The sequence below is a fragment of the Chelon labrosus genome (assembly GCF_963514085.1).
Source record: "Chelon labrosus genome assembly, chromosome: 4".
NCBI lineage: Eukaryota > Metazoa > Chordata > Actinopteri > Mugiliformes > Mugilidae > Chelon > Chelon labrosus.
This window is the reverse complement of record NC_140340.1, coordinates 27,914,067-27,940,522: the sequence shown is the minus strand read 5'-3', so window position 1 is coordinate 27,940,522 and position 26,456 is coordinate 27,914,067. Positions and strand designations below refer to the sequence as shown.

At 40.3% G+C, this 26,456-nt stretch overlaps 2 protein-coding genes across 2 annotated transcripts in view; both read right to left on the bottom strand.

Moving 5' to 3' along the window:
* cita (citron rho-interacting serine/threonine kinase a) overlaps nucleotides 1-23,378 on the bottom strand; it is a 35,072-nt gene extending 11,694 nt beyond the window's left edge. Inside the window, exons 1-27 of the mRNA XM_084542516.1 lie at nucleotides 23,042-23,378; nucleotides 22,760-22,901; nucleotides 22,203-22,378; nucleotides 20,961-21,062; nucleotides 18,568-18,710; nucleotides 18,127-18,220; nucleotides 17,835-18,041; nucleotides 17,515-17,668; nucleotides 16,098-16,287; nucleotides 12,047-12,152; nucleotides 11,375-11,518; nucleotides 11,121-11,240; nucleotides 8,115-8,285; nucleotides 7,323-7,376; nucleotides 7,170-7,223; nucleotides 6,183-6,323; nucleotides 5,899-6,024; nucleotides 5,345-5,440; nucleotides 4,925-5,041; nucleotides 4,154-4,263; nucleotides 3,542-3,716; nucleotides 2,318-2,515; nucleotides 2,037-2,090; nucleotides 1,016-1,213; nucleotides 543-736; nucleotides 303-438; nucleotides 39-143 (exon numbers count right to left, since the gene is read on the bottom strand). Of these exons, the coding sequence (XP_084398642.1) occupies nucleotides 39-143; nucleotides 303-438; nucleotides 543-736; nucleotides 1,016-1,213; nucleotides 2,037-2,090; nucleotides 2,318-2,515; nucleotides 3,542-3,716; nucleotides 4,154-4,263; nucleotides 4,925-5,041; nucleotides 5,345-5,440; nucleotides 5,899-6,024; nucleotides 6,183-6,323; nucleotides 7,170-7,223; nucleotides 7,323-7,376; nucleotides 8,115-8,285; nucleotides 11,121-11,240; nucleotides 11,375-11,518; nucleotides 12,047-12,152; nucleotides 16,098-16,287; nucleotides 17,515-17,668; nucleotides 17,835-18,041; nucleotides 18,127-18,220; nucleotides 18,568-18,710; nucleotides 20,961-21,062; nucleotides 22,203-22,378; nucleotides 22,760-22,901; nucleotides 23,042-23,143 (3,609 nt within the window). The 5' untranslated portion in view covers nucleotides 23,144-23,378. The remainder of the gene's footprint in view (nucleotides 1-38; nucleotides 144-302; nucleotides 439-542; nucleotides 737-1,015; nucleotides 1,214-2,036; nucleotides 2,091-2,317; nucleotides 2,516-3,541; nucleotides 3,717-4,153; nucleotides 4,264-4,924; nucleotides 5,042-5,344; nucleotides 5,441-5,898; nucleotides 6,025-6,182; nucleotides 6,324-7,169; nucleotides 7,224-7,322; nucleotides 7,377-8,114; nucleotides 8,286-11,120; nucleotides 11,241-11,374; nucleotides 11,519-12,046; nucleotides 12,153-16,097; nucleotides 16,288-17,514; nucleotides 17,669-17,834; nucleotides 18,042-18,126; nucleotides 18,221-18,567; nucleotides 18,711-20,960; nucleotides 21,063-22,202; nucleotides 22,379-22,759; nucleotides 22,902-23,041) is intronic.
* A 928-nt stretch (nucleotides 23,379-24,306) lies between these two features.
* On the bottom strand, nucleotides 24,307-26,094 carry LOC311487341 (beta-crystallin B3-like; the record flags this gene model as incomplete). Its single annotated transcript, XM_084543591.1, has 5 exons — nucleotides 25,554-26,094; nucleotides 25,356-25,471; nucleotides 25,096-25,228; nucleotides 24,875-25,017; nucleotides 24,307-24,649 (listed from the first exon to the last, which is right to left on the bottom strand). The coding sequence occupies exons 1-5, from the start codon at nucleotides 25,626-25,628 to the stop codon at nucleotides 24,307-24,309; spliced, it is 810 nt and encodes a 269-aa protein (XP_084399717.1). The 5' UTR covers nucleotides 25,629-26,094.
* Nucleotides 26,095-26,456: the final 362 nt, after the last annotated feature.

Below are 26,456 nucleotides of genomic sequence, written 5' to 3'. Positions count from 1 at the left end.
ATGCGAGGTAGGTTAGTCTTGTTTCACGTCGTGTTTACCTCTTCCATCAGCCTCTGTTTCAGTTCTCTCTCAGTCTCCAGTTTCTGCTGCAAGCTACGAGCATTCATCTCTAGCATGGCATGTTTCTTCTCCAGATCATTGAGCTGTAAGGACATGTGAGTGCAGGTTAACTTCTAACACAGCTCTAACAATTTCTAACACGCAAACATTATTGTCTATTTAAAAAAAAGAAAATGCATACTGGTTGATTGTAGGATCAAATGTACTGGGGTAAAAGTAAGACAATTAGGTAACAGACTCACAGTATCAGACAGACTTTCAGCCTTCAGTCTTTGCTCTTTCAGAGCCTGCTGTAAGGCCAGTATTTCAGCCTTATGCTCTTTGACTGCCAGCTCCACTGCCTGGCGAGACTCTGTGCTGCGCTGGTCTGCACGCAGCCTTTGAAGGGAACAATAACAAGTTTAATACAAAGCATTTAATAAAACATATTAATTGTCTATGTACAAAAGTATTTGTGAATTTAACAATGTAGATGTTTGAACCTGTTCTGCTTCTCATTGTCCAGCAGTCTCTGCAGGTCCCTGGTACGTCTCTCGGCTTGGCTTTTCTCGTCTTCTAGAGCTCCTCTCCAAGCCTCCCACTGCCTCTCCTTCTCCAGCAACTCGTCGTTCAGGGACTCCAGCTCAACCACCTGTTCCTCCAACATGCTGCATGTGGTCTTCAGTGTCTCAATGTTCTGAGAGCACAAATAAAAGGACAGGCTGAAGAGAACATCTTTCAGAGCTTTTGGTGACACCACGTGATTGATGTCTCTCTAAATTTTCACTGACAGCACAAGTTGTATGTATTATGAGACTATGATGGACTATTTTCAAGTTGGGAAAAAACTAACTGGGATAAATTTATCACTGACAATATATTAACAGTTAACAAGATATCTTTCTGTTTTATGTAATGACCTGATATAATAAGCTAATGTTGTTTAACTCATTTAAGTTGTGTGTGTCTCTGGTACCTGTTTCTGGTTGTTGAGGTGCATCTCACGGTCAGCCACCTCCCTCCTCAGGCGGTCCACTTCCTGGCTGAGCTGCAGCTGATCCTCCCTCTCGTCTGATGCTTCATCAAGCTGTTTGGACAGGTAGAAGTTCTGGCGGTTCAACTCTGCATTCTCCTGACTCAGCTGTGTGAGCTGTTCCTCCAGGTCAGTGATCACCTGAGGCAACACAAACAGGCAGAGGTGTTAGCCATCCTAATGTGTGCAGTGATAGTGATGTAACGTCCACTGGTCCACTCATAAGACACATATCTTTGGCATGTAGGAAAATATTGTTTCACTTTCCCTCTCAAATATCAAATACTAGCTTAAAAATATTTTATCTCCAAGCTGAATAAGATGTTTTGTTGAACATAATAAAATATTTCAGTCCATCTCTACTTTCACTTGAAAAGTGTTAAAAACATCGTATGCACTGCATCAACCTTAGCATTATGACTCATGCTTCAATAGCAAGAGCTCAGTTTTGTGGAGTATGCACTGACAGAAAAGCAAAAAAGGCCTGTGTTGTTATTAACCTTGTCAAGTGAGAAATGTTTGATTAGCATTGGACATGGCTGGTTTCAGTCATTTTTATGAATAAAAGAACCAAAGCGACACTATGGTATTAGAACAAATTGCTTAGCGTCTATAGCTCTCCATGTTTATAAAATTAGCACAAAGAAGAGATATAAACACTGTAATGTGTTGAGGTATAAATCAGCGCATCTAATGTATTAATGTGTGTGACAACAACACAGTAATACTTTTTTGTTGTGTACAGTTAACCAACAAATGCAAAAACAATCATAAAATCGAGTGTTTAAGCAAAGTTGAAATAGTCATGCTGAATTTTGTTGATTCAGACGACTATATTGTATTGTTTCATTGTAACATTTGGAACTGCATATGAATCACCATACAGTCAAAAGTCTTATGAAACCTTGGCACAATTATTCTCTAGCTGTTGAAAGTAGAGACAAAAGGCAGTGGCAGCACTTACTGAGCAACTGTCTCTCAAGGCATCAAACTTGCGCTGAATGTCATCTCTGTGATTCTGTGAGAAAAAAAGGCAAATGAGGAGCAGAAATACAACCAAATCTGACTCCCACGTGTAAAAATGACAAATGATGTATTTTTACAGCATTAAAATATATTATATAAGAAAAGTAACAGGAACTTCTCCTGTCATTGCTTATAATGAAGACTTACGTCTACCGAATGTAGGCAGACCTGCATTTCTTTGAGTGACTGACTGCACATATTTGCACTTGTTTGTCTTACCCTGAGGGCAGTGATCTCCTCCTCAGCCTCAGCAGTGGTCTCTTCCAGCTCAGTCTTGGCTTGCTGCAGCTGACTCTCCAGGGCAAGACGCGCAGCCTGCAGGCTGCTGATCTGGGACTCGCGCTCCTGTAGAGACAGGGTCAACTCCGACACCTGTCTCTTGATCTCCAGTTTCTCTTCCTCATGTTCTAAGCCCATCTACAAGTGAGATGAGGTGAACACTGAGTTTATATCTTAGTAAATCCGACATGGAACAGTTTGTACTCCATATTATATGCAGCATTATTGTAATCTGTTTAAAGTATCAGATTCTAGTACTTAAAGATTGGAAAAGTATCCAATTTTATTTCATCTCAGGTTATGGAAGTCAAATGGGTGTCTCAAACAGAGGGGATTAATTAGACAATGTCAGGGGACTGGCAAATTTAAAAATGCAGATCCAAACTCTACTAAAGAAATAAACAAGAATGCATTTAGCTTCTCCAAATGTTTGACTGTTATAAAGAAGGAATGGCAAATGACAACTGAAAGTACATATTTGTGTGTGTGAGAAGACAGTGTGTTAGTTTGTAAGTGAGGACACAGAGAGGCCAGCAATTAGTTTCAATCTGTGTATCACGTCTCAGTAGGGAACAGCGTGTGGAGGTAGCGATATGACATCCAGTTAGCAGGCTGTTCACCAGGAACATCGGCAGACAGCTCAGCAGGGGGTGAGATCTCTCAGGAGAAAGGGGGCATTGTGGCCCTCAATTATCTCAAAATGTCTTTTTATAGGGTAGGCTTCACATACATATTATGGTTGTGTTTCTCAGAATGGAGGAGAAACACCAGGCATATTCTTTAAACACCATACCTTAGTTTAATTCTTCATCATGTATTTACAAGTGAATGTCAAACAGCCCTCCAGTTTAAAGGTAAACTGCCAGGCAAAAGAAATCCTGATTTTATTGTCTCAGTTATTGCCCACCATTGGAAATACTGTACGTAGTTGCAGAGATAAAAAATAGAAGAAAGCTGTTGGCAATTTTGTAAAGGGTGCCTCTATAAACCTGTATTTAATTAGTTGTTTATCTGAAAGGTAGCTGAGCTCGCTTGCTGATCAGCTGCCTTAATCCCTTTTGTGGATGACAATGATGTAAGGCTACGCTGTGTGCTGGTTAAAGTGAATTACTTAATCTCAAGCTTACAGCTTTTGCACTGTCTCTCTGCCTCCTGTTGCCTCACCTCCCGCAGCCTGCTCTCCAGCTCCAGCAGCCGGGTTCTCTTGGTTTGCTCCTGCTGACTCATCTTCTCCAGGTGCTCCTCTAGTTTGGCATTCTGGGCCTCAAGCTTGCCTGCCTGAGACTCCAGATAAAACTTTTGCTGCCGAAGCTCTGAGATCATTTCCTCTTGGGCTTTCCTGAAGAAACAAAAACACAAAAAGGTTTATGCTATTGCCTTTTTACAAGCCGTCATCTTTCAAAATGCTCCTTAAAGTGCGAATAGTTTACGCAAAGTATAATTTGTGTAGGTTTTCAAGGCACCAGTTAGGACAAGTTCTTCATGTGATGTACTGTATTCATCTTAATAAACACATACTTGTAAATTCAAGTCACAAGATATACACATTAACAAGTGAATTAGCAAATTCCTATGTAAGTTAATAAGTTAAGAAAAGGTTAAACTTAATTTCCTGTATTCACCCCAAGAGGCTAGTGAGTTCACACACAGGGGAGACGGACCACTCATGGTGTACAAACATGTAAGTGCACACTAATGAAGCGTTTGGAGACAAAGCCAGTGTGCGTGTGGGCTCTCATGAAAGCACAGTGTGGGCAAAAGGCCCAGTTAACTCACATATTCTTCTGGGTGTAGATGCTGCTGTTAGCGGCCAGCTTGTTAGCCTCTGACAGCTCAGCAATGCGCTGTTCCAGGTTCTTCATCTTGGAATCCATAGCATTAATGGTCTGTAAGGAAAGGCAGACACATCAGCATGCTGTAAATCACATTCCAACAACCACAATCAAATGCATGGTTCGTCTGTCACTGATAACCAAATTCTACCAAGAAGCGCTGGACAACATATATATCAGCAGCACTATTCTTTACAGACAAAGGTATTTTGTACTTCAGCAAAATCCTATTAGCGTCCATTAAGGTGTTCGCTGAATCGTCTACCGTCAATGTCAGATGAGTACCTCTAAAAGCTTCTTAACTACCTCAATTCTACCACATTAACCAGATTAGAACTTAAGCTCAGGCTTTATAGTGCAACATGAGTGTGCTCCAATTTAATCTGCAGTCTTAAACTGTATATTCCAATACATTTGAGCTACTATACCACATTACAGTGTAAAAGGATAAATTAAAAACATAAATTGAGTCTAGTATTCTCAGAAGAAATTTAGAGGAGAACTGTACAGTCACAGATAACTTTTTGTGTTATTTGTTTTGATTTGTGTATCTAGCACACTGGGCAAAAATAGCATAAAAAAAATTAAATGAGACGTGATGCTGCTATTCAGTATTGCAGCGTTGTCATATTTGGTTTAAATCAAACTGTGTTTCAGCCTCTGGAAAAAAAATAATATTACAAGCAAATACCAAAACTTCATTGTGTTGCCTTACTGCTTTCTGTTCGCTGAGAAGTTTACAGTTCTCTCTGGACTCCTCCTCCTGCTGTGCCCTTCTGGCCTCGAGGCTCTCCTTGTCAGCCAGGTCTACCTTCATCTGGGCCTCCAGAACCTTCATCAGTCACAACCAGCTAATATTAGACTTGCCAGTTTTGATTTCATATTTAGTTTGCAGCCTGTAGTCTGCTATGTGATAAAGCAATCAGTCATGACATGCTTGAAAATGTACAACCTGGTGTGGAAACATAATTAGTGTGGTGTCACATCTCACTGTATGGAATGTGACAGCCCTCAGTTACATCCACAATAACACTGTTTTAAAATATCATGAATGACTAAGACAGAATACAGCAAAAAAAAAAAATGTAAATTATTTTTAAATATCCTCGGTGGTCTGTTTACTGAGCTGTCTCACCTTGATTTTGTCTTCAAAAAGCCTCTCCTTTTGAACCAGTTGAGTTTCCATCCTCTGAGCTGTTGACTGGGCATCCCTCAGGTTTTCCTCCAGTTCCTGGAGAAATTACAGATAGAATGTATTACCCATAATTACACAATTATACTGCAAAATGTAGTATAAAAATATAAATGTACAACACCAGCAAACCAAGAAAATAAGGCAAAGTAGCCTAAAACAAATGCAAAATACATGGCAGCAAAACACCTTGACAACTGTTCTAATAAGTCTACTCAATCCAGAAATACATTATAACAAAAGAAATTAAGAAACTTGCATTGAAAAGCTGGAAATCCATAAGTCGACTGTAGCGGTTTCTGCTCATGCTGACACTGGTGAAATCATGTACATAAACCCTAAATATGAGTTGATATGACTGGTCATACGAGACTCAACTCTCTAAAGACAGAAAGGCAGTGTGAGGATAGAGTGTGAGGAGTGGGCACGGGCAGTGGGGTGAAATTAGGGGTGGAGTGGTGCAGAGAATTAACAAGCCTTATCTGCAGCTCTCTCACCAGGATCTTTTCAGCCATCTGCTGGATCTGCTGGGATTTGGTCTGAATGTCATCTTTCAGCTTATTCTCCCGCCGCTCGACCATCTCCAGCCTCTTTACCTGGTTCTCAAGAGTCTTCCTGCCCTCCTGCTTAGGCAGCAAAAATGATAACATAAGACTAAATAATCAACATTTCTCATGATTGATTTGTGTTAGAGTGGTCTACTTACCGAGCAAGCATTATTTAAAAACAAGCATTATTAAACAAATTACAGATCTTTCGAATAGTGGGTTTAGTCTGGTACCTCTGTCTCTCTAAGGCGACGCTTTAAAGTGTCACTAGAGTCGCTTTTGCCTCGCAGACGCTCCAGATCCCGTTCCAGCCGCTCTTTGGCCTGCCGGACATTCTGCAGCAGCTCAGTGGCTTCTGTGCTCGCTTTCACTGCCTGGGGAAATGAGGAGGTCAAAGGCTGTTAGTGAACCCCAAGACAAACATACTGATATGATGGAGCAACTCCCACTCACTAAGACAGTGGGGGCATAAAAGTTATTATGGTGCGTAAAAAGGAACAATAGTGGGCTATAGAAATGATGTATATATCCAGCTCAACACTGGATATATACATAAAGTTCGACAGAGATTTTGTTATCTTAGCTGTTTATCAAAACGTATTCAAGTAACAGTGGAGAAACAGTGAAAGGCTCCGATGGAACTGAACAAAGTAACAAAATAAATAATTTAAAATGATGTTTAATATTTTTAATACTCCTTTGCAGGCAAAGACTGTCTGAAGTCTGGAACCTGTGGACACCAAAGAATGGGTTTCCTCCTATGTGATGCTTTGCCAGTCCATTACTACATGTGTCTTCAGTTGCTTGTGGGTGATTGTGGTTTTAATTTCGTCCTCAGCTACTGAAATGCTGTCTTTCTGCTAGTTCTCTGGTGGATTAGCTTCGTTTTCGCAGTCTCAGGATGGCTTTTGAAGTGTCCAATTACAATGTTTAAAATGTAACTCTACACCTTTCCTTCAGTTTGGATGTAAAATTAAAGATGGAACATTAAGACAAGTTATATAACTGCAACTTGAATATGTATGAACAGCTAAAGAGAAAAAAATGTGTCAGTGTCCATACATATACAAACCTTACTGTATACAGCTCAGCCATCTTTCTGAGACGAGTATTAAAGACGACTAACTGAAAAGCTTTAGTCATTAAATTAAAGTAGGAAACATCTGGTTGAGAATGAAAATTAAAAACATCTACACAGTGAAAGTCTTTAATGAATTTACCTTGGACAGTTTGTCTTGAAGCTCTTGGATTTTCACCTGCTGCTCAGAGTTAGTCTTAAAGAAACAAAACAGGGTGAGCTCACTCATGATTAGGGCAATTACTGATCTGCAGTTATACCTGACAACAAAAGAACAGTGCTATCTTTCCTTTACCTTCTCAAGTTTGGAAAGAAGCTCCTCCACTTCTGCTTTTCCCTGCTCTTTGGCCTGAAATATAAATAACAGAATAGAGATTGTTCAGTCATTTTTCCCTGAAAGAGTAATTATAATAAATCCCTGCACTACTTTCATGTATTCAATTATTATTCAGTAAAGGTAGCTTAGACATCACTTTACACCTAGACCGCCTCTGGTTCCTCCTGAAAGACTGCTAAAAGCTTCCAAGCCACTAGGGATATGTAATCACTACAGCAGTGGGTCTGCTCTGGGCTTACTCCCAGTCAGGCGTGTCCAGATCACTTCCAAGAGGGGTCATTAGGCATTCAAGGGGCTACCCAACCAGGTGACCGTATCATTTCAACAGAGATCTACACAGCCATCAAATGTTAAACCCTTCAAATGTAACCGACAGCTTGCTGTGTTGTGAATGCAACTCTTTTTACACTTTTTCAGTGTTGACACATTCAATATGTTTAATTCAAGACAGATCACAGTTCTGAAGTACAGAAAGATCACCTTTTATTGTTTTTCCCTTGTTGCATTTGAGTTGATTTCATGATACCATTTTACAAAGCAGGTTATTTATGTCTTCAGTGGATATTGTAGCTAAAGTAGTATAGCTGTTCTAAACATAAAGTCTCAGAAACAAACTGATTTAGATTTGCTTCAAACAGATATTTGTGACAGACACAAACATTTACTGAAGGACAGTAAGAGAATCATGGGCCTGTTACTTCCCACACATTTGCATTACATGAACTCCTAGCATATATGGTGCAAATATACCTTCTGAATTCTCTGCTGGTATTCCACAGCTTTCCTTTTAAGGTCCTCGCTCGTTTGTCTCGAGTCTCTGAGTTCGGCTTCATAGAGGTCGCTGCGACGCCGTGCAGCTGACAGGTCCTCCTCCAGCTGCCTGATGGTCACCTGCATCTCCTCCAGCTGTGCATGGTACTCCTGAGGCCATAAACAGCGCGCAATATAAAAACCAAACAGTGACAGCACTAACATCAGGAACGCACATATTAATATTGACACATTTTACTGCTGACAATGGATGTTGGGTTGACACTATAAAAAAATATTTTAGTTGATTCATTTGGAATAGTAAAAAACCAAGAATAAAATTTACGACACTTCAACTACCTAAAAGCAAGGGGGGGATGGCTTTACCTAACCTCACAGAATATTTTTATGCAGCTCAACTTAGGTATCTGGCCTGTTGGTGTAGACCTGACTATGAGTCTAAATGGAAAGAAATTGAAAGGGAAGTACAGGGCTTTCAAACCCAGATATTAGTGGGGGATAAACATTTGATAGGTGCTTTGAGACATGCCATGAACCCAATAGTAGCATTTACACTTGAAATATGGAGCACTGTTGTAAGAAAATACAAACTTAAGAGGGATATATGCAATCTGGGGTGGTTTGCGTATGATTCAAAGTTTAAGCCAGGGATGTACGATCCAACATTCAAAGAATGGACACAAAAAGGTGTGACAGCAATATGTACAGTATCAGAAGGTGGACAATTTCTAAGTTTCCAAGATTTAAAGACAAAGTACAGCCTCGAAAACAAAGACTTTTATAGATACTTGCAGTTGCGAGATTATTTCACAAAAGAGATAAGGTCAAATGAAACTATAAATACGGTGATTGGAGTTATTATCGATTCATACAAACAGAAGGGGTCTCGGCCCATCTCTGCCTTCTATCGAGCTTTGGGTGAGAGCAGGAAGGAATCAACGCTTTATATAAGAGCAAAATGGGAAGCAGAACTAAAAATCCAAATACAAGAGGAGGAGTGGTACCACATGTGTGAGACACAATGTACATCAACAAATTCATTAATATGGAGGGAGTTCTGCTGGAAAAACCTAACTCGCTACTTTATAACACCAAAGATAAAATCTAGGCAGCTCGCTATACAACAAGACTGCTGGAGATTGTGTGGGAGCATTGAAGCAGACCATACACACATCTTCTGGGATTGTATAAAAGTGAGGATATACTGGCAAAATGTTAACTCTGTTGTAAAAAATGTTTTGGGATATGAAATCCCAAATACTTGTCCAGTGATGTATCTTGGGAATATTGAGAAGGTTGTAATGAAAGAAGATCTGTACTTGACTAAAGTATTACTTGCGGCAAGCAAGAAAGCGGTCACAAGGAACTGCCTCAATGTGAACACTCCAAACCAGGAGCAGTGGTTGGAAATTGTCCAGGAAATCCTTGTTATGGAAAAATTGACATACCAGTTGAGACTCAAAGAGAACGTATTTGAAAGAAACTGGGAAAAATGGAACATTTTCATGAGACGTGACACCAACTGAACGAACGCTAAATTGAACAGTGGACTGAACAGTAGTATCTCCAGACAGTATGTTAGTGTTATTATTGTTACTTTAATTTGTACCTTGTTTGCTGTATTGTTGTTTTTTTGCTTATATACATGTGAAAATACAATAAAAATTTAAGTGATAAAAAAATATATATATTTTAGTTCAGATTCTATTTTTCTCTAACAATGTTACGTAATAATCTTAAATAATGTAATTTTATTTTAGTTGTTCATAGTGCGGCCTTCTCCTGTTCAAACTGAAGACAAGTCATATGAAGAATACATTTTTGAATTAATAAAGTAAAACTGTCTGGTTTCACAATTATAGAAGGAAGGAGAGAATGAAATAAAGTTGTACAGCTCTTCCAACCTTGACACTGTTAAATGTTTATTTTGCCATGTTACATTATAAAATCGAACACAACACTACTTCAACAGATGCCTACTTCCAAGAAGTTGTGTGTTGTTTAGGTTTATTTTTTATTAAATAAATTGTTGTTAAGAATTTTTGCTTTTCTTGGAAATAAAACAAGAATCCATTAGCACATTTTTACATAATATGATTAATCAAGGTGCAATGGCAACATCAGTGAAGGCTTGTTCGCAAAAGTCTGACCAGGAACTGAGCTGTTAGTACAGGCAGCAAATTCAGCCAATGCTATTCAGACAAAGATATACTTCACAGATCTGCTGACACCGTTTCATTGTGTAGTGATATATAGAAACTGCAGTGCACTGTAGCAATGGCCATTTATCATCCAAAGTGTCAAAATCAAAGATAACAACTCAAGAATTACCACTTTAAGGCTGTCGTTGCCAACTTTGCAATACAGAGCTCTGAGTGAAAGGAAAAATAACTGCTAGCCTGTAAAAATCTATCCAGAGGCAACATGTTACACTGATCTTGGCAAAAACATTGACTACTCTTACTTTTTGACGAATCAATATTTTTAACAAATGACCACAACTACTAGCCTTGCCAGGAATTACACAGCTCAGATTTAATTAATATCACAGGTGTTTTGTCTGAAAATATTTCCTATAAGAACACTGGTAATACTTGTCAATGCTCAGTGTATATTAACATATTACAAATACTGTTTGTCATTTCCCTGAGTAGAGGGTGGATGAATCTCTTAAGTGATGATCCAAGTCTTCACTTTTACACCTTGCAGGCATGACCTTTATGAGTGCAGAAGACAAGGGAGCCCTCAGAAGGGAAGCCCTGTGTAACAGGGACACACTGAGAAAAAATATAATCTCATTGCTCTTCCAGTACACTTACTATCAAAATATCAGAATATTCTCACACAGCTTTGTGGCTGCATGTGAAGGCATTTCCTTTCATTACACATTCTTAGTATAAATACTTATGACTGAAAAGTCTGCAAATGCACCACATCATTATCGTGACAAGAGGGAGGATCATTTGCATGAGAAAATTTACATACTTGCTCCTTAATTTCTTGCAGCTTGTTGCTCTGTTCGCGTATATCGTGCAGCAGCTGCATGGCCTTGTCATCCTCTCTGGAGACCTCTACACGTGCCTCCTCCAAGCTCCGCTTCAGGCTCTGCAAACACATACATGCACATAAACTCAAGGCTGCTGCTGGCCCAAATGCACTGAAGAGGACAGTGACTTATGAATAAACATCTTTTTTTTCTATTCTGCACACACGGAGACAAAGATGCTAGTATGACTCACACTGCACTCAGTAATGTAGGTGGCGAGGTCTTGCTCCAGGATGCTTCTCTGAGTCTCGGAGGCCTTCAGCTCCACATCCTTCTGGTGGAGCACTGACTCCAGGTCAGTCATTTTACGCTGAAACCTGGAGATTTCCTGCTCCATCTTAACACACCAAAGAAAATGTCACAGTGTCTTCATTGATTCTTTCAGCTGAAGGTTAACAAATTACAGCAGTTTTCAGAAATGACTGGTTTGTGTTACATCTGATGGCTTAAATATAGCTGAACTGAAAAGGCAATTAGAACGGTGATTTACTGTGAATCAACAAGGAGAGTCCATCAGCCATGAATTCAGATGACAAACTGATGATGACAGACTGAACCAAGAATGCTTCAAAACACGTAGCTCACAACCAGATTAACATGTCTTATAACAGCAAGCATCCTTGATCTGAGTTAAGCCAGTCAGCCAGAATAAACACAAGACATCTGGTAATAAAACCCATACTGATGGACTGATCTTGCTCAATACAAGTACCAGAAAAATGTCTCTTCTCAGAATATAGGTTATTGTTCTTCATTTGCTATGAAAATGAGCAGAAAGAGAAAACAAAATATTCTGAGCACTAGTATTCTAACAAGGGCCGGTTATGAAATATGACGCATGAATGAAAGCATTAAGAGGCCGTACCTTGTGACATTTGTCTTGAGTTTCTTGTAGTTCTTTGCTTTTAAGGTGCAGTTTCTTTTCCATGGAGTTGGTCTTAGCAGGAGAGTTGAGGCCCACAGACACTGACCTGGGGCAACAACATTAATATTTAAGTTAGGGTTAAAAAAATAAAAATAAATAAAAAATAAAAATACTTCAGCTACATTGAAATTTATTGGTGCACAAAATGTTGAATTGCCTTGCAATAGCCAACTTGATATTTACTTGCTTTTTAGCATTTAAACAAAACATGAAGAGGAAATCAATATTTACAAAGCAACTAGTATGGTGTGGTCTGGTAGCCAAATGACTAAACTGCATTCAAGATAACCTAACATCCATGCTCGCACATCATAACCCCTCTTTGTTTCCTGTGTGACTCTTTAATATCGACTGTGCCATTAATGTAAAAAAATGAAAATCTGAAAATCTTGATAATCAAACAATCACAAACTCTCAATTCAAATTAGTTCAAGAGAATTGATGATGACTGGCTGTCTTACATTATGACATTAAGACACGTCAGAGAAGAGCAGGCCTTGATATTTTTTATAGTAATTAAATCAGCTAAAACGCAGACACAACACCCACAAACTATAAATGAGCAACAGACCCTGGAAGCACAAAAGTTTGTAATGACTCAACTTTCCTTTTTGACAGGAGTACTTCGAAGAATATTTAGTCAACAATTAGGACAACATTCAACAGAGCACTTTTGAAGAGACGCTGAGCTGATTATATTTTATGCATTGTTGTTTATTCAGGACGAAACAACAGACTGCGTGAGAAAAACAGCCATGTAGACCTGGGAATATCTGCTGTTTGCCTGACAAAATAATATGACAGGAGAATTTGGGCTATGTTGTTGCTCTGGGTTGGTCTACACAGAGCTCTGTATTGAATGAAATGCACTCATTTGTCTTGTTTATACAAGGTGATGGCCTATTTTGTTTCCATTCTTTAGAAATGATTTAGAGCCCATTTTGTTGACCAGAGACAAGGCAGCTCTGAAAAGAAGCCTTCTAAATAAATGAATGGGTCTGTATGAATGGGTTCACAAATACCGCAGAGGGATCTTTAATAAAGTTGACTCAGACTGAGTCACAGTGTTAAAAATAATCACGAAAGCTAGCACTGCTCCCTTTGGCTCAGTGCATTGAGAAACATCCCCCTGAAACACACAAATACATGGTACATATACGTATATATATATAGATTGAGTATTCAGTTAAGCACACACACATTTGGCTCATATTACTAACACCCCAACCTGACATCCTCAAAGGACTCTGGGTTAAATAAAGTAGCATTCCAGTTAGCTGAGTGTGTTGCCAATTAAAAATGTATGTTACACATCAAAATTCAAAGTCCTCCAGTGCCTTACTGAACAGTTTAGTGGGGCTAATACACAAATAATGTGTCAACAGCTGGGGGTTTTCTGCAAAGCATCGTTTTCCATTTATCTGTGCCTTTCTTAAAACTCTGACAAAATATATATTTTTTTGTTCCTTCATCAGCATTTTCTACGGATTGTCCCACTTATTGTAATGTTTGCTTCAAATTAATATGTAAAGCAATGACATTAATGTTGAGTTTGGCGACATCACGTAGGACAAACTTAAAAAGAAGGTATATACTTTTACAAGAGAGGAAATTCTAGGCTACTCTTTTCACAGCTGAGGAATAATGCTGTTGCCATGTCTTTGGACTGTGGAGTACCCAGTGCAGACTGCGTTATTGAACAGAATCAAAGAAAGATGGGGACACAAGGAAAACATGCAAGGCAAAACCTTAGCAGAAAACTGAGTACAGCATGCACACAAGCCGCAAAAAAATACTGTAAATATTGCAGGATATCATCAATATTCTTTGCATATGTGAAACAATGCCAATGACTTTCTTTGTCATTTCAATATCATGCTTAAAATAAATTAATGAAACACAAATCATTATGAATATATCAATTCTTTTACACATACATCCAAAAATTGTTGACAAAGTTACGTGAATGAGCACACTAGCCAAGCAGTACCACATAGATTATAAATGACGAGTTCATAAAATGGATTTAACTCTCTTTCCACAAGCTGCTTTCCATTCAACAGCAACTTGTAAAAACATCCTTCTCAATTTGCATTTACCATCATTGAAATTTCCCTTTGAAATTACATATGGATTGTATGCAATAATCCAACAAAATCCAACAAATCATTTCCATTCATGTCTATTTGCATTCGAAGAGTCTAGATTTGAAACGCAAACGTATTGTGCCAGTAAAAACATCCAAAAATATATTTTTCCAAAGCCTCTGAATGTCCTCACCAGATATCTTGAGAACTGGGCAATCACTGGCTGAGATAGCACATCAAACATATAATAGCATTAGATGAAAGGTCTGATGGCCACCTAAATCATTAGAGATCATCCTCTGGGGAATATGAATACTCATATAAAACCCACTACAGCCATCTGGCAGTAATCACTCAGGACACTATGATCAGTAGATGTATCCTACTCTTGTCAAAAGTGTTAGATCATGAAGCAGACAGACTGACCAACTGACACCGTTGTCATGACCAATAAATAGTGGTGAAAAATACTACACTCTGTGTTCACATCTTGTAAAATATATTGCAAACATTTTCTAAAAAGCAAAAATGTCTGCGAATAAACCCCAAATTCCTCAAAAAGAAATATTTTCCTGGAAGTTAATAAGTCTGCATTCACGCTTAATTGCAAAGATGATTTTCTGACACTAAACCACAGATGGCTTCCTATAAATTGGAGGCAAACTGTTAAGGGGATTTTGTTACTGAGTTAGTCAGACAGACAAGTTCAAAAGAATAAAATAAAAAAAATAAAAATAGCAGGAACCCCCCAAACACATGATTAGCATTTCATTATGTCTGGCTCTCGGTCCATGTCTCTTCTCTTTTTGGCATTGTAATGAGGAATGTGTACACGCATATGCATGCACCCACACACAGTTTTAACACAATCTATGAGCTCTGAGCTCCTCTTAATCAAATGCAGCAAAGAAAATGACTGGCTTCAGTTAAAAACCATGAACAGATGACTGATGGTGTAACAGCAAGGGACAGAGACATTAGAAGAGGGAGAAAATAAGAGGAGGAGATGAGACGGGTAAAGATGGGGGTGGGGACAGGGAAAAAAAACACATCACGGTAGTAACCATAGAAATAGATTCTCTCCCCCAATCTGAGCTCTCATCCTTTTTCCTGTCTAATCTGCTAACGCTATTTCTTCCTTTTCTGTTGCTGTTGCTGCTGCTGTCATGATCTGCAGTCTCCAGCACCATTAACCTGCTAGAGCACTGGCATGGGGCTACAGAAATGAAAACCATCTTCTTGCTTTATTATGAGAGGTTAAGAAGGCAAATACCATTAGACATTATTACAGTCCCAAAACCCATGCTATAAAAATCAGGAGCCTATAATGCCTCACAGCAACAGAGAAAGCACAATAACAGCAGCGAGGGTGGGAGTGTGCCTGTGTGTGGGGTTCCACTCCTCAGAAAACCTCATTGACACAATCAGCCGCATACCAAGTGTCGATGGCAAGATAACGCCAGTTCACATCCTCTGGTCTATTCATTTGATCAGTCTGTGGACTGGATCAACTATGTGTGATCTGGAGGCATAAAATAAAAACAGAAATCAGAAGAAGAGAGCACCAGAGAAGAGGGGGATCCCTCCCCTCCCTTGTTCCTCGTCTGACACAGCATATAGCCAAACCCATTTTAACCCCAACAGGCACAACACTAATGACAGGAACAACACCAACAGCCCAGACCACCATGCTAGGTCACCTGAAACAAGGCTACCTGGAAATTGTTGCCGTGGTAATGAGGGTCTAATGGCAGAAAAACAGCCAATGAGAGCATAGGGTCTTTAACCAACAAAGGTGTTAGAGAGGTCCATGCAGGAGGTCTCTGCGCTGACTACAAAAACAAAAACAGGGGGCTCACTCTGATAAAAAGCCCAACAAAGCCAAATAAACAGGTATTACTTACTCTGTTTTGGCCAACACTGTCAACGCTCTGCTGAAGAACCAGCCTAGAAAGGGCAGATCCCGGCCCTGGAAGCCCGTTGGCAGAGCTTCTCGCTGGGCTGCTGAGGCTGGCCAGGGGGCTGCCTGCTCCGGCTCCTCAAAATTAGAGGTGTCATCTTCAGCATGCAGCGCAGGAACGAAAGGCGGGAGAACTGCAGGAAAAGAGGATGAGAGGAGGAAATAAGAGAGGGCAGGGGAAAAGGAAGCAGCGACGAACAAGGTAATAAAGAAAATGAAAAAAATAAAAAAAAAACACAAGGAGAAAGGGAAGAGAAAGGAAGGGAGGAGAAACAGAGGAGAGCGGTGGGAACCTAGAGTGCGGTAAGTCGCGCGTTGATGCACATGCTGCCTCTGTCCCTCCCTCCCTCCCTCCCTCCTTCTTTCTCTCTCCCTCTCTCTCTCTCCCCGTCTTTCTTTCTCATACACACATGCTCACTCGCTCTCCCTCACTGCAGCAGAGCAAGCTAATCAGCTGGAGCCAAAGCTGAAGCATAAATCTCTATCTGTGTTCAGTCGTCAATAAACCAGGGCTGCATTATCAGAACAAACATTTACACATAAGATAACTTTATGATGCATTTTATATACTGAAAGACAATCAGTTAACATTAGGAAAAATCCTTTAACAATTTCCTGAAATCCAAAGACACTACATTTGTGTGTTGTCAAATATACAACTAGTTTCATTAATAAATAGCCTTGACGGCAGTAAAATAGAAACAGAAGAGCTCTGAGAAAATGTTTGATAATCACTTCAGAATTAGGGGTTTTATCCATCCGGAGACACAAGCTATTCGGCAGAGTAAAATAAACACTCATCACCCCTGCAGCTGTACTTGTGAATCACAGAACCACTGTAAGGATGCGGCTCTATTAGTAAGTGGGTGTGTTTTCCAACAGCCAGTCAGATGAAAATGTCCAACTCAATTGCAACAATGACGTTCAAAAAAATGCACATGTATTTCCGCCACACAGACCATGTCTGATGTCGCCTGCGTCAAAGGTTTGCGCTGCGTCTGTTGAGAAGCAGATGAGTTGCAGATCTTTGCTCTGTCTGCCTCGCTCCTCGTCTCTGCCTACCTCCTATTCTCCTCAGGAAAGAGCTGGCGTACTGCCAACAGCACACAGAATCTCATTATTTTACTACCGACAACACCACTGGAATCGCATTTGCTGTTTGTTGTCTACAGTATGTGCACCTACACACACACACAGATCACACTTAAATATGTGATAAACCACATTAATATTTGACAAGTGGCCATGTATCATCTGTCTAGTATCATGAATTCGGCAACCTTGTGTCACTTCAAGCCAAACTGAGCATTTTAACTAGAAAGACAGGAGAGGTAAGTCTCGAGGGAGAGGAATCTCCTCACCATGTCTTAAGTTGTTCCAGTCTACACTGGAGAAGAAAGAATGACAGCGGAGTCCCTGGAAATCCAGTCGCTCTTTTGCTCCACACAGTAAGCTCTGCACCAAGTCTACAAACTGCTTACTGGTCCGTTGCTCCTCCGGAAACTTTAGGTAACGCTGTGGGCATAGAATATGAACAAGGACAAGGAACAGATATAATTGAGTCTGCATTTTTACCTATAACCTTAACTATACTCAGAAGAATAATTTTATTACAGACTAGCACAGATCAGATACAATCAATGACCAATGTTTGTATCAGATCAGAGGACTGCATATTTACCTGGAAGTTGAGGATGTTGTGGATGGTCTTGGTAGAAGTGCCCTCAGAAAAGGGGGACCTGCCATAGATCATCTCATAGGCTATGACTCCAAGAGACCACCAGTCACACTCAATCCCATAGGTGTTGTGAGAGCCCCCATTCATGGCCGCCAGGACCTCAGGGGACAGAAAGTCTTGGGTTCCAACGGGCACTGTAGGAGTGGCAACCTGAAGAAACATTAATAAAAGACAACGATATCACTGTCAAGAATGCTGAAGTTAATACATAGAGCTTGCTCTGTAATCCACTTACTGTTTTGTTAGCAGTCAGCCTGGCAGCTGATCCAAAGTCAGCCAGCTTAATGTGACCAGTCCGATCGATGAGAATGTTCTCTGGTTTGACATCTCTGCAGTTTGGAAGATATTTGATACCGCTTTTACAGAAATGTTTGGTTCCTGAGTACTGCAATATGTCTACTGCTCTGATAATAATAAAATACTTTTGCAGGTTCTAGCAATATGTCACATACCATCGCTCTTAGTACTCCAAGCTAAATTACAGCAATACATTTCTTATGTAGAGTGAGAATTTCCTTAAATCATGAACATGAGGCCTTTCAGTGAAAGCAAAAGGCAAGCAAATTCAGTGAAGGCTTAGTAAAGAAAGTTACTTCCTTATTTATGTTTTTCTACAAAGCCTTGATTAGCCAGTCCTCCAACATTACGAGGTTACATTCACTAACCAGTGTCTTACCTGTGGACATAACCCAGCTGGTGGACAGAGTGAATGGCTTCTACCAGCTCGGCCAAATAAAACTGAGCCATGGACTCATCAAACTGATCCTCGTACCGGTTAAGCAGAGACATCAGATCACCACCTGGTAAGTACTCCATTGCCTGAAGACATATGTATATACAATTAGGGACTGATAGAATAAAACTATGAGCAATTCTTGGAATGCGAAGGAAAGCGTATTTGAAACATTTATGAATGCCCATATGCATGTCTATATTAAGGAAAGCAACAAGTGTAAGACCACATGTGTTTTGGCTTCCATCAAAGGTCTGTTTAGCTTAAGCTCAAAGGGTGCTTCTCCTCATTATACATTCAGTTATGTAACGCTAGATACTATTGCAGATTTATCTGTGATACTGCAGTAAAAACATTTGGTCTGCTTTTGATCTAGCTGCTAAAAACACACTAAGAATAGTTAAGGTTAGGTTTTGAAAAATGAAAAAAAAGCAACACACCACAACAAAACCATGTCTCATTCTAAGACATCTAGCTATTAAAGTTTGGAAACACAAACCAACTCAGGCCAAGTTGACTTCAGCTCTTTTTTTTTTTGGCTGTGTGAACCCTGAGATTAAAGGCATTGGTCAAACTGATCCGAGCTACACGGTTGCAGCCACACAGCCATAACATGCGAGAGCCCCTGGCGCATGAATGGTTGGCGAGTCTGAATGAACAGGAGCATTCTCCAGTGTTACCTAGCAACAGGGAGACTGGGTGCCTCTCTGACACACGGATAAAGATGGATGCTTTGTATTTTCCTCCATGCTCAGTTAGGGAGCAGGGTGAGACAGAGGGGGAGTGTAAAGACAGAAGGAGGAACAATTGAGAAAGACATGCAGGGGGCATGAAGGAAGGTATGTAAACGGTGAGACAGGAAAACAAAGAACAGTACATAACACAGCTGAGCAAGAGACGCTTTTGCAGAGTCTAGGTCATCACAGAAAATATATCTTCTTTGTGAGGTTAACGGCCATCACAATGATTACACAGGGTATTCTCTGTGAGGAGTTAATTGACACAGTGCTTCAAGGCTGGAGATTAACCGATCAAGGGGGCGCCAACACTACATGTCAAATAATTCTATAAACCTACATCTATAAGGGTAGATTACACACAACTGTAGTTTCTGGAATATGACATTGAATTTTTAGCTGCAGTTACAAAATACATTTCAGAGCAGAGCAAGGCTAAAAAATTCCCACAGCACCTTAAAGGTCCATTGGGACGGCCAGTATTGAAATGTGTCATTAATCTGAACGAAAAGGCCGGTGAATACTGCATGAACTGGATACTGCTGCATTCATAGCCTCTAACAGCTAGTCTGAAAATTAAGTGATAACCCAAGAAAATTCGGAAGTTGCTAGAAGGCGATTTGTTTTCATTTTTGAAGGGAGGCTGACTATTTCCCCCTCCTTTAAAGCATTCCTTCTACACACAAGTTGTTTCTTTCATTTTATTCCCGTAACAGCTCTGCTTCCTGTAGCAACTCATGTACTATTCTGACTGATCCTGCTGTTTTATTAGTCACATTCTGGAAACCACAGCTGTGAACGTAAAACATACCTTCCCGCGGAGCACTAATACGTACACTGTGTTTTATGGAAATACAAATCTACATTGTAACACGTGTAGAAATAGAAAACTAGACAACATGGTTTCTGGAGAAGGTAAGACTAATACACAAGAGCTACTTTTGGGTCCAATTTTTTGCATCGGTTGTTTTCACACTTTCAAGAACAGTCATACCATTCTTTTCTTTTGAGTTTGACAGTTGACATAAAAACAAATTCACCAAACTTCTGTGAGAATACATATATATATATAGAAGGCAGTGTGAAGGCAGTATATTTTAACTGAAAGAAATTATATTCTCAACAGTCACAGTATAATAAAACCTTCCATGTCACTTCTAATACACAGTTTTCACTTTATACAAAAACAAAGACGACAACCTTAAATGTTAGTTACCCTCTGGGCATCATGAATAGGGTCAGATATGTAGACTGACTGAAATTGCAGAGAAAGCAAATTGTAAACTACGGCTGAGATGGTGACTACAATGGTATTGTTTTTTTTGTAGCTCTCAGCATATTTCATTTAAATATACTACCTCCAGACCTATATTACAACATAAAATGCCTGTACTTTAAGCATATGTTATAGCACGCACATTGCAGTTGCAAGTACTGTGTCATGTGTACTATTTGCACTGCATGTGTATTACCATTAATCCCCTTTAGTCTTTGGTAATGTGCAAACGATCCTTAAAGCATTCTTGCAGCATTCTTTAATTTGTTTAAAACAAGCATTTCACTTCATTCTGAAGAAAGAAAAATATGCTGCAGTCTCACCAGATAGACGTGATCTTTATCCTGGAAGGCATATAGAAGCTGTGGGATCCAGGGACTACTGTTCAGAGCCAAGATCCTCCGCTCCTCTTCATGAAAAACAACCTGTGAAGAATTGAAAAGGCATGCAATCAGCATATATAAATGTATTATAAGCAACAGCAGTGGCACACAACTGGTTAAATAAACTAATCTGTCTAAAACACTGATACACCATTTAATAATTTACTGTGGTTTAAACACATTATGTATTTTAACTGTATGTACTGTATTTGAATTATTTCAGTATTTTATCCACTTAAACAGTGAGAGGCTTTGATATAAATATGTATGTTTTCAATGATTAGAATATGTACCCTCCTTTTACGGCTTGAGTTCTTGTTGCTTGTTGTGTAAGCGGGACGTCATTTCGATTAAGAAAAGTAGTCACAGGTGGCATGAGCAAACCCTTTCTCCTTCATTCAAATTGTCCACTGTATTGCTCACTTCAGATCATTTCCTGTCACAGCTCATGTACTATTCTGCCCGTTCTATTAGTCATATGCCAGAGAGCACAGCTGTGAAATAAAATAGAGAATTTATCCTGTTGTATTTAGCCCTACAGCACTCTCCAGTGGGCATTTGCAAAATTGCTACTTTGAAACACCAAGGACTTCATACACAATTATCAGTGCTTCCTTAGCCAAATTAAAACACTTACGTAATTGTGTGATTTGTCTGTCCTACATAAAGCTTAGCTAATAACTGCATGGGAGGGAACATTATGAAACTGAGATTTGCAAAGACTTTTTGATCTAACTGAATACCTACGGTATGTCTGTGAAGATTCTGTTTTCCAGGCTGTGGTATATCTTAAACCGCAACTAAAACAAAGGCAACTGGGCTTCGTCATTTAGAATTGAAGAAGCTACTTGGATGAACGGCGAAACATCTTCGAGAAGACTCAAACCAGTCCAGTTTTCTTTGTTTTAGATTTGTTTTTTCATACCAGACAATTTGATTTGTCATAGCAAGTAATTAACAGGTAACAGACATGTTAGTGCCATGTGTGAAAGTGAGCCAACATAAACTGGAGCACTGAAACTGCAACAACGTGGAAGCCAAACATCATTCATTGCACTAACTTTGCATGCGCATTCTTTGCTTTGACATATAAAAACGACCAACATAAAAAGTGGAAAACAAGTCATCTGTATGTTCTCAATAGTCACAATAATACAACTGAAAAAACTGCAGGATTCTTACATTTTCTTGAGTGCGTAAAACTGTCTTTTTCATGACTTTAAGTGCACACACGTCTCCAGTCGCCTTCTCTCGGACTACCTGGACTTCAGCAAAGTGACCGCGACCCACCACAGCGCGAAGCTCAAAGTCATGAAGCCCAGGCTGCAGGGTACGGAGCTCTGAGACCACTTCGGAAACTGTTTCACAGACACATAAACAGGTGTATAGTCTTTTTCTTCCAAATAAAGTCAAACAATCACAGAACAAATACAAGACAATATTCAATAGGTAGGTACCCTGTTATATACACATACTACTGGTAAAGGTAATTAAATAAGGTCTATTTATTAACATGCATCAGTGCAACATTATGTTTATGGTCTGTAGTTGCAGTGTGATATGAATTCTAGCTATTTCTTTGTGAAAACTGTGAATTAGAAACAGAATAAAAATAGAATGACATTCAAAAACAATATCACAGTATATAGGTATGCCTTAAAGCTGAACCAAATACGTAATTTGATACAACCAGGATGCATTAAACAAACTTTAATCAACTATAAAGACTATATACTTACATTTATTGACAAATTTGGCAACATGATGTATCTTCATAAGCTCTGGGGAAGTGCACTCTTGGTAGAGTAGCAGCAGAGCCTCCAGAAACTCTTCTCGTCCTAAAGTACATCCTCCCTGCTGCCCATACAGGCTGACGCGGCCCTGGGGACAATAAACAAACACAGGAAAGGGAAGTTGGCAACTGACAGTTACTCTGGCGGTTTTAATCTGTATAAAGTGGCTTAAAAAGGCTTACGAAAATGTATACCTAATGATGTGAGAACGCAAAAAATATACATTACCTGAAACACCTGGTTAAGTCGTGAGCAACGGCTAGTGATGGGATCATCGGGGGAAGACAGGGTTTTCAGGTTTCCCTGACTAACGTATTTGAACTTCAACATGGCTTAACAGACAGCCCAAATGAAAGACACGCAAGAAGTCAGAGTTTCCACTTAAATGCGTCGCGATTACAAACGAGTGCCGGCCAATAATAAAAACTGTCAACAATACGTCGCTTCAGCGTGCTAAGTTAGCGGTGGCTAACGTTCGTCTTGTAGCTTCGCTAACAAATAAGAATCGCGAACGCAACACCAGTCTCTTTCATTCATATCTACAAAAGCAAAAACGTGGACAGTATAACGGTACTGACCAGGCTACCATGCAGGCAGTGACAATATTCTATATTTAATTAACATGGAGCCATTAATGTGCTGAAGAGCACACTGTTTTCCTCTCGGTCGCCGTTGTTTCCGGGTGAACTTTCAAATTTTGCGCGTTCCCCGCCCACCGCACGAGCATGATGAATGAAGGCGGCTTCTGATTGGATGCGCCGATTTTTTTGGGGCTGGTCCAGATGTGGTTTTTAACCAATCACTGATGGCTGAGCACAACAAGGAAACTCTGAAAGAGGGAATGCTCCTATCAAGAACAAAAACAGGACATTTTCTTTCTACCTGACTGTAGATACTATTAATAATAGTACATCTCCTGTAGATTCATTGTTTGACAGATACAGGTGACCAAAAACACCACAGCAACCGATCCGAACAGTTTTTTATTTTATCCGATGGGTCTATTTGTTGGAAGCTTTGATAAAATTGAGAAGTAGCAGAGCCCATGATTTTCTCAAGTCCCTAATGTAGGTCAATCCCCCAAAACACTTACCATAAATTTCCCCCAATTTTACCACTGCATTACTGTAGCCCACAAAATTATCCTGATACATCAACAGATGTTTTGCTGCAGACCTTTGCTGCTGTTTTCCACTTTAGTAGCTCGCCTAACAAATTTACAGATTACTGTAATACTCTTATTAACACATGTTCCAAGTAGTGGTTTGGACATAATAAATAGCATGCAATAATTTTCACGTAACCAAAAACCAGGGCCAAAACCTTTATTTCCAACAGAGATACAAGTGTTTTTTTTATATCTTCAGTTCATATTTTCATCAACTGCATGGTCAGATAGCTGAAACTTGAAAAGAGCATGGAGGAGATACTGGAGACTGGCCAGTTTACTTCAGCGTTCCCCATCTGCTGTAGGAGGTGGTAGAGGGGTGGCGTTAAGGCTGGGGCTGCGTTTTGGATTTGGGGTTCGGAGCAGGGTTAGGATTAGGATTGGGGTTGGGCGGTGTAGGAACTGGAGCTGGAACTGGGGCAGGGGTAGGGCCAGGGCCAGGGCCAGGGCCAGGGGCTGGGGCGGGGGCTGGCGCTGGCGCTGGGGCAGGGGCAGGGGTTGGTGCAGGGGCGATGTAGCACCCTGTCTTATGCCACTGCATGTCGCGCACACGTCGGACGGACTGGATCTGAGGTGCAGTGGCTCCCCAATCATTCCAGTGCTTGAAGTCTCCATGCTCAAACACATACTGGTGCCCTCTGTAGCCTGGATATGTGTACCCCACCCACCTTCAGAGAGAAGAAAAAGATTAATATGTTACTGTAAACAACTTTACATAGGTATTTAAAATATATTCACCTATTCAATACTCTGTTTAGATTAGATTAGATTAGATTAGATTAGATAGATACTTTATGCATCCTGTTTTCTTTCATTTCTTCTTTAATTTTCACACAGTCCAGGTCATGCAAACATCTGCTTGAATAATTATGACTGAAAAGGCTACAGCTTACGTTCCATTCATAGCCTTAACACTGGCCACACGGTCCTGGAAACCATGAGCCCACAGACTGGGGACATCTTCATCAACAATCTCCATCTTTCTACCAGTAAAGCCTGTATTCTCAAACAGGTGCAGCTTGTGATCAGCACTATCCTGGAGAGAGAAACAGCATTTTTCCTGTAAGGTACATATGCAAGTACTTAATCGTCATACGTTAGGACAGGTACTGACCACTTTCAGAGGCCTGAAGGAGCTGAGATTGTAGCTGCTCTGGCAGTTGGTCCAGGTGCTCCAGCGAGGGTACTCTCCTTTCTCAAGCACAAACTGCTCTCCTGCAAAACCTGGACGCTGAAACCCCACCCATCTGCCGATACAGAGAAACTGAATTATGTATACATCCCTGCATTCATTCTAAGCAAGGGTGGCACCTCGATAACAGGAATCAGGCAGAGCAAGAACAGACTGAGGTGATTCGATGAAGGGAAACTCACGGTCCCGACTCCACAATGACTGAGGCGACCCTCTGTGTCATCTCCAGCACATCTTTGCATTCACCAGACAGCTCTACCTTTTTTCCACAAAAATTCTCATACTCAAAAACTGCCAGCTGCAAGACAGGAACAGGTGGAGGTTTCAGTGACCATGGACTCTGAGTTCTTTTCAGTACAATACTTTCTTTCTGCCCATACCTTATATGTGGCTCCAGCTCCTCCTTGGCCCTTCTCTGCAGGCAGCTGGTCTGGGGTTCCCTGCTGTTCTGTCATTTTGCTCTACAAAGCAATTACACACTTTGGTGTAATGTTTAGATCATATGTTTATGTTCCATAACGTTTGTTTCAACAAAATCTGTACTTTCCTGTACCATTAAACACATCTTATAACTGATGATAACAGATATGACTTTAAATAACAAGAATGCATCTTTCTTGTCTTTGTTATAATTTAGTAGAGAAGCAAGCGTGGATGCAGACAGAAGAAATAACAGTGAGAAAACAAGAGAGAAAGTTCTGCTGGGGAGAGGGATGACATTTGTTTTTTTACCTGGTTGGCTTGTGCTTCACTGCACCCCGTCCAAGCCACGCTCTCCGTCTTTTCTCTTTCTTTTCTTTGTCTTTCCTGTCTGTCTCAGTGTGAGGGTGTGTGTGGTTGTGGAGGCCTGGTGAGTGGTTAGTGGATGCCAGTGGGGGTATTTATGGTTTATTTCTGGCCACAGCAGCAAAAAGCCTGTTGATGCAGCAAGTCTGTCGCACCCATTGTGTCCATCACACTGCTTCTCAATAGGCTTGCCCCCTGTCCCTGGCACACTGGCAAACGCTGCCCAGCTCTGCCTGTGCTGCCATCCTGACCATGATCCTGCAGTGGGCACACACACTGACTGCCAGCCAAGAGAATGAACAGAGTTCAGTCTCACTCAGCACTATTGGCCCCACCCAGCTATCTTGCTCTCCGCTCTTCCAGTCTTCTATCAGTTTCTTTACCTTTCTCTTCATCCGCCATGCAAAAATTTCCATTGAACTTTCTGCTTGTGGTGTCAATCAAAAAAAGCACATTTGCTGTTCTGGATCCTTTAGCTGCTTGCCCTGTGTACATTA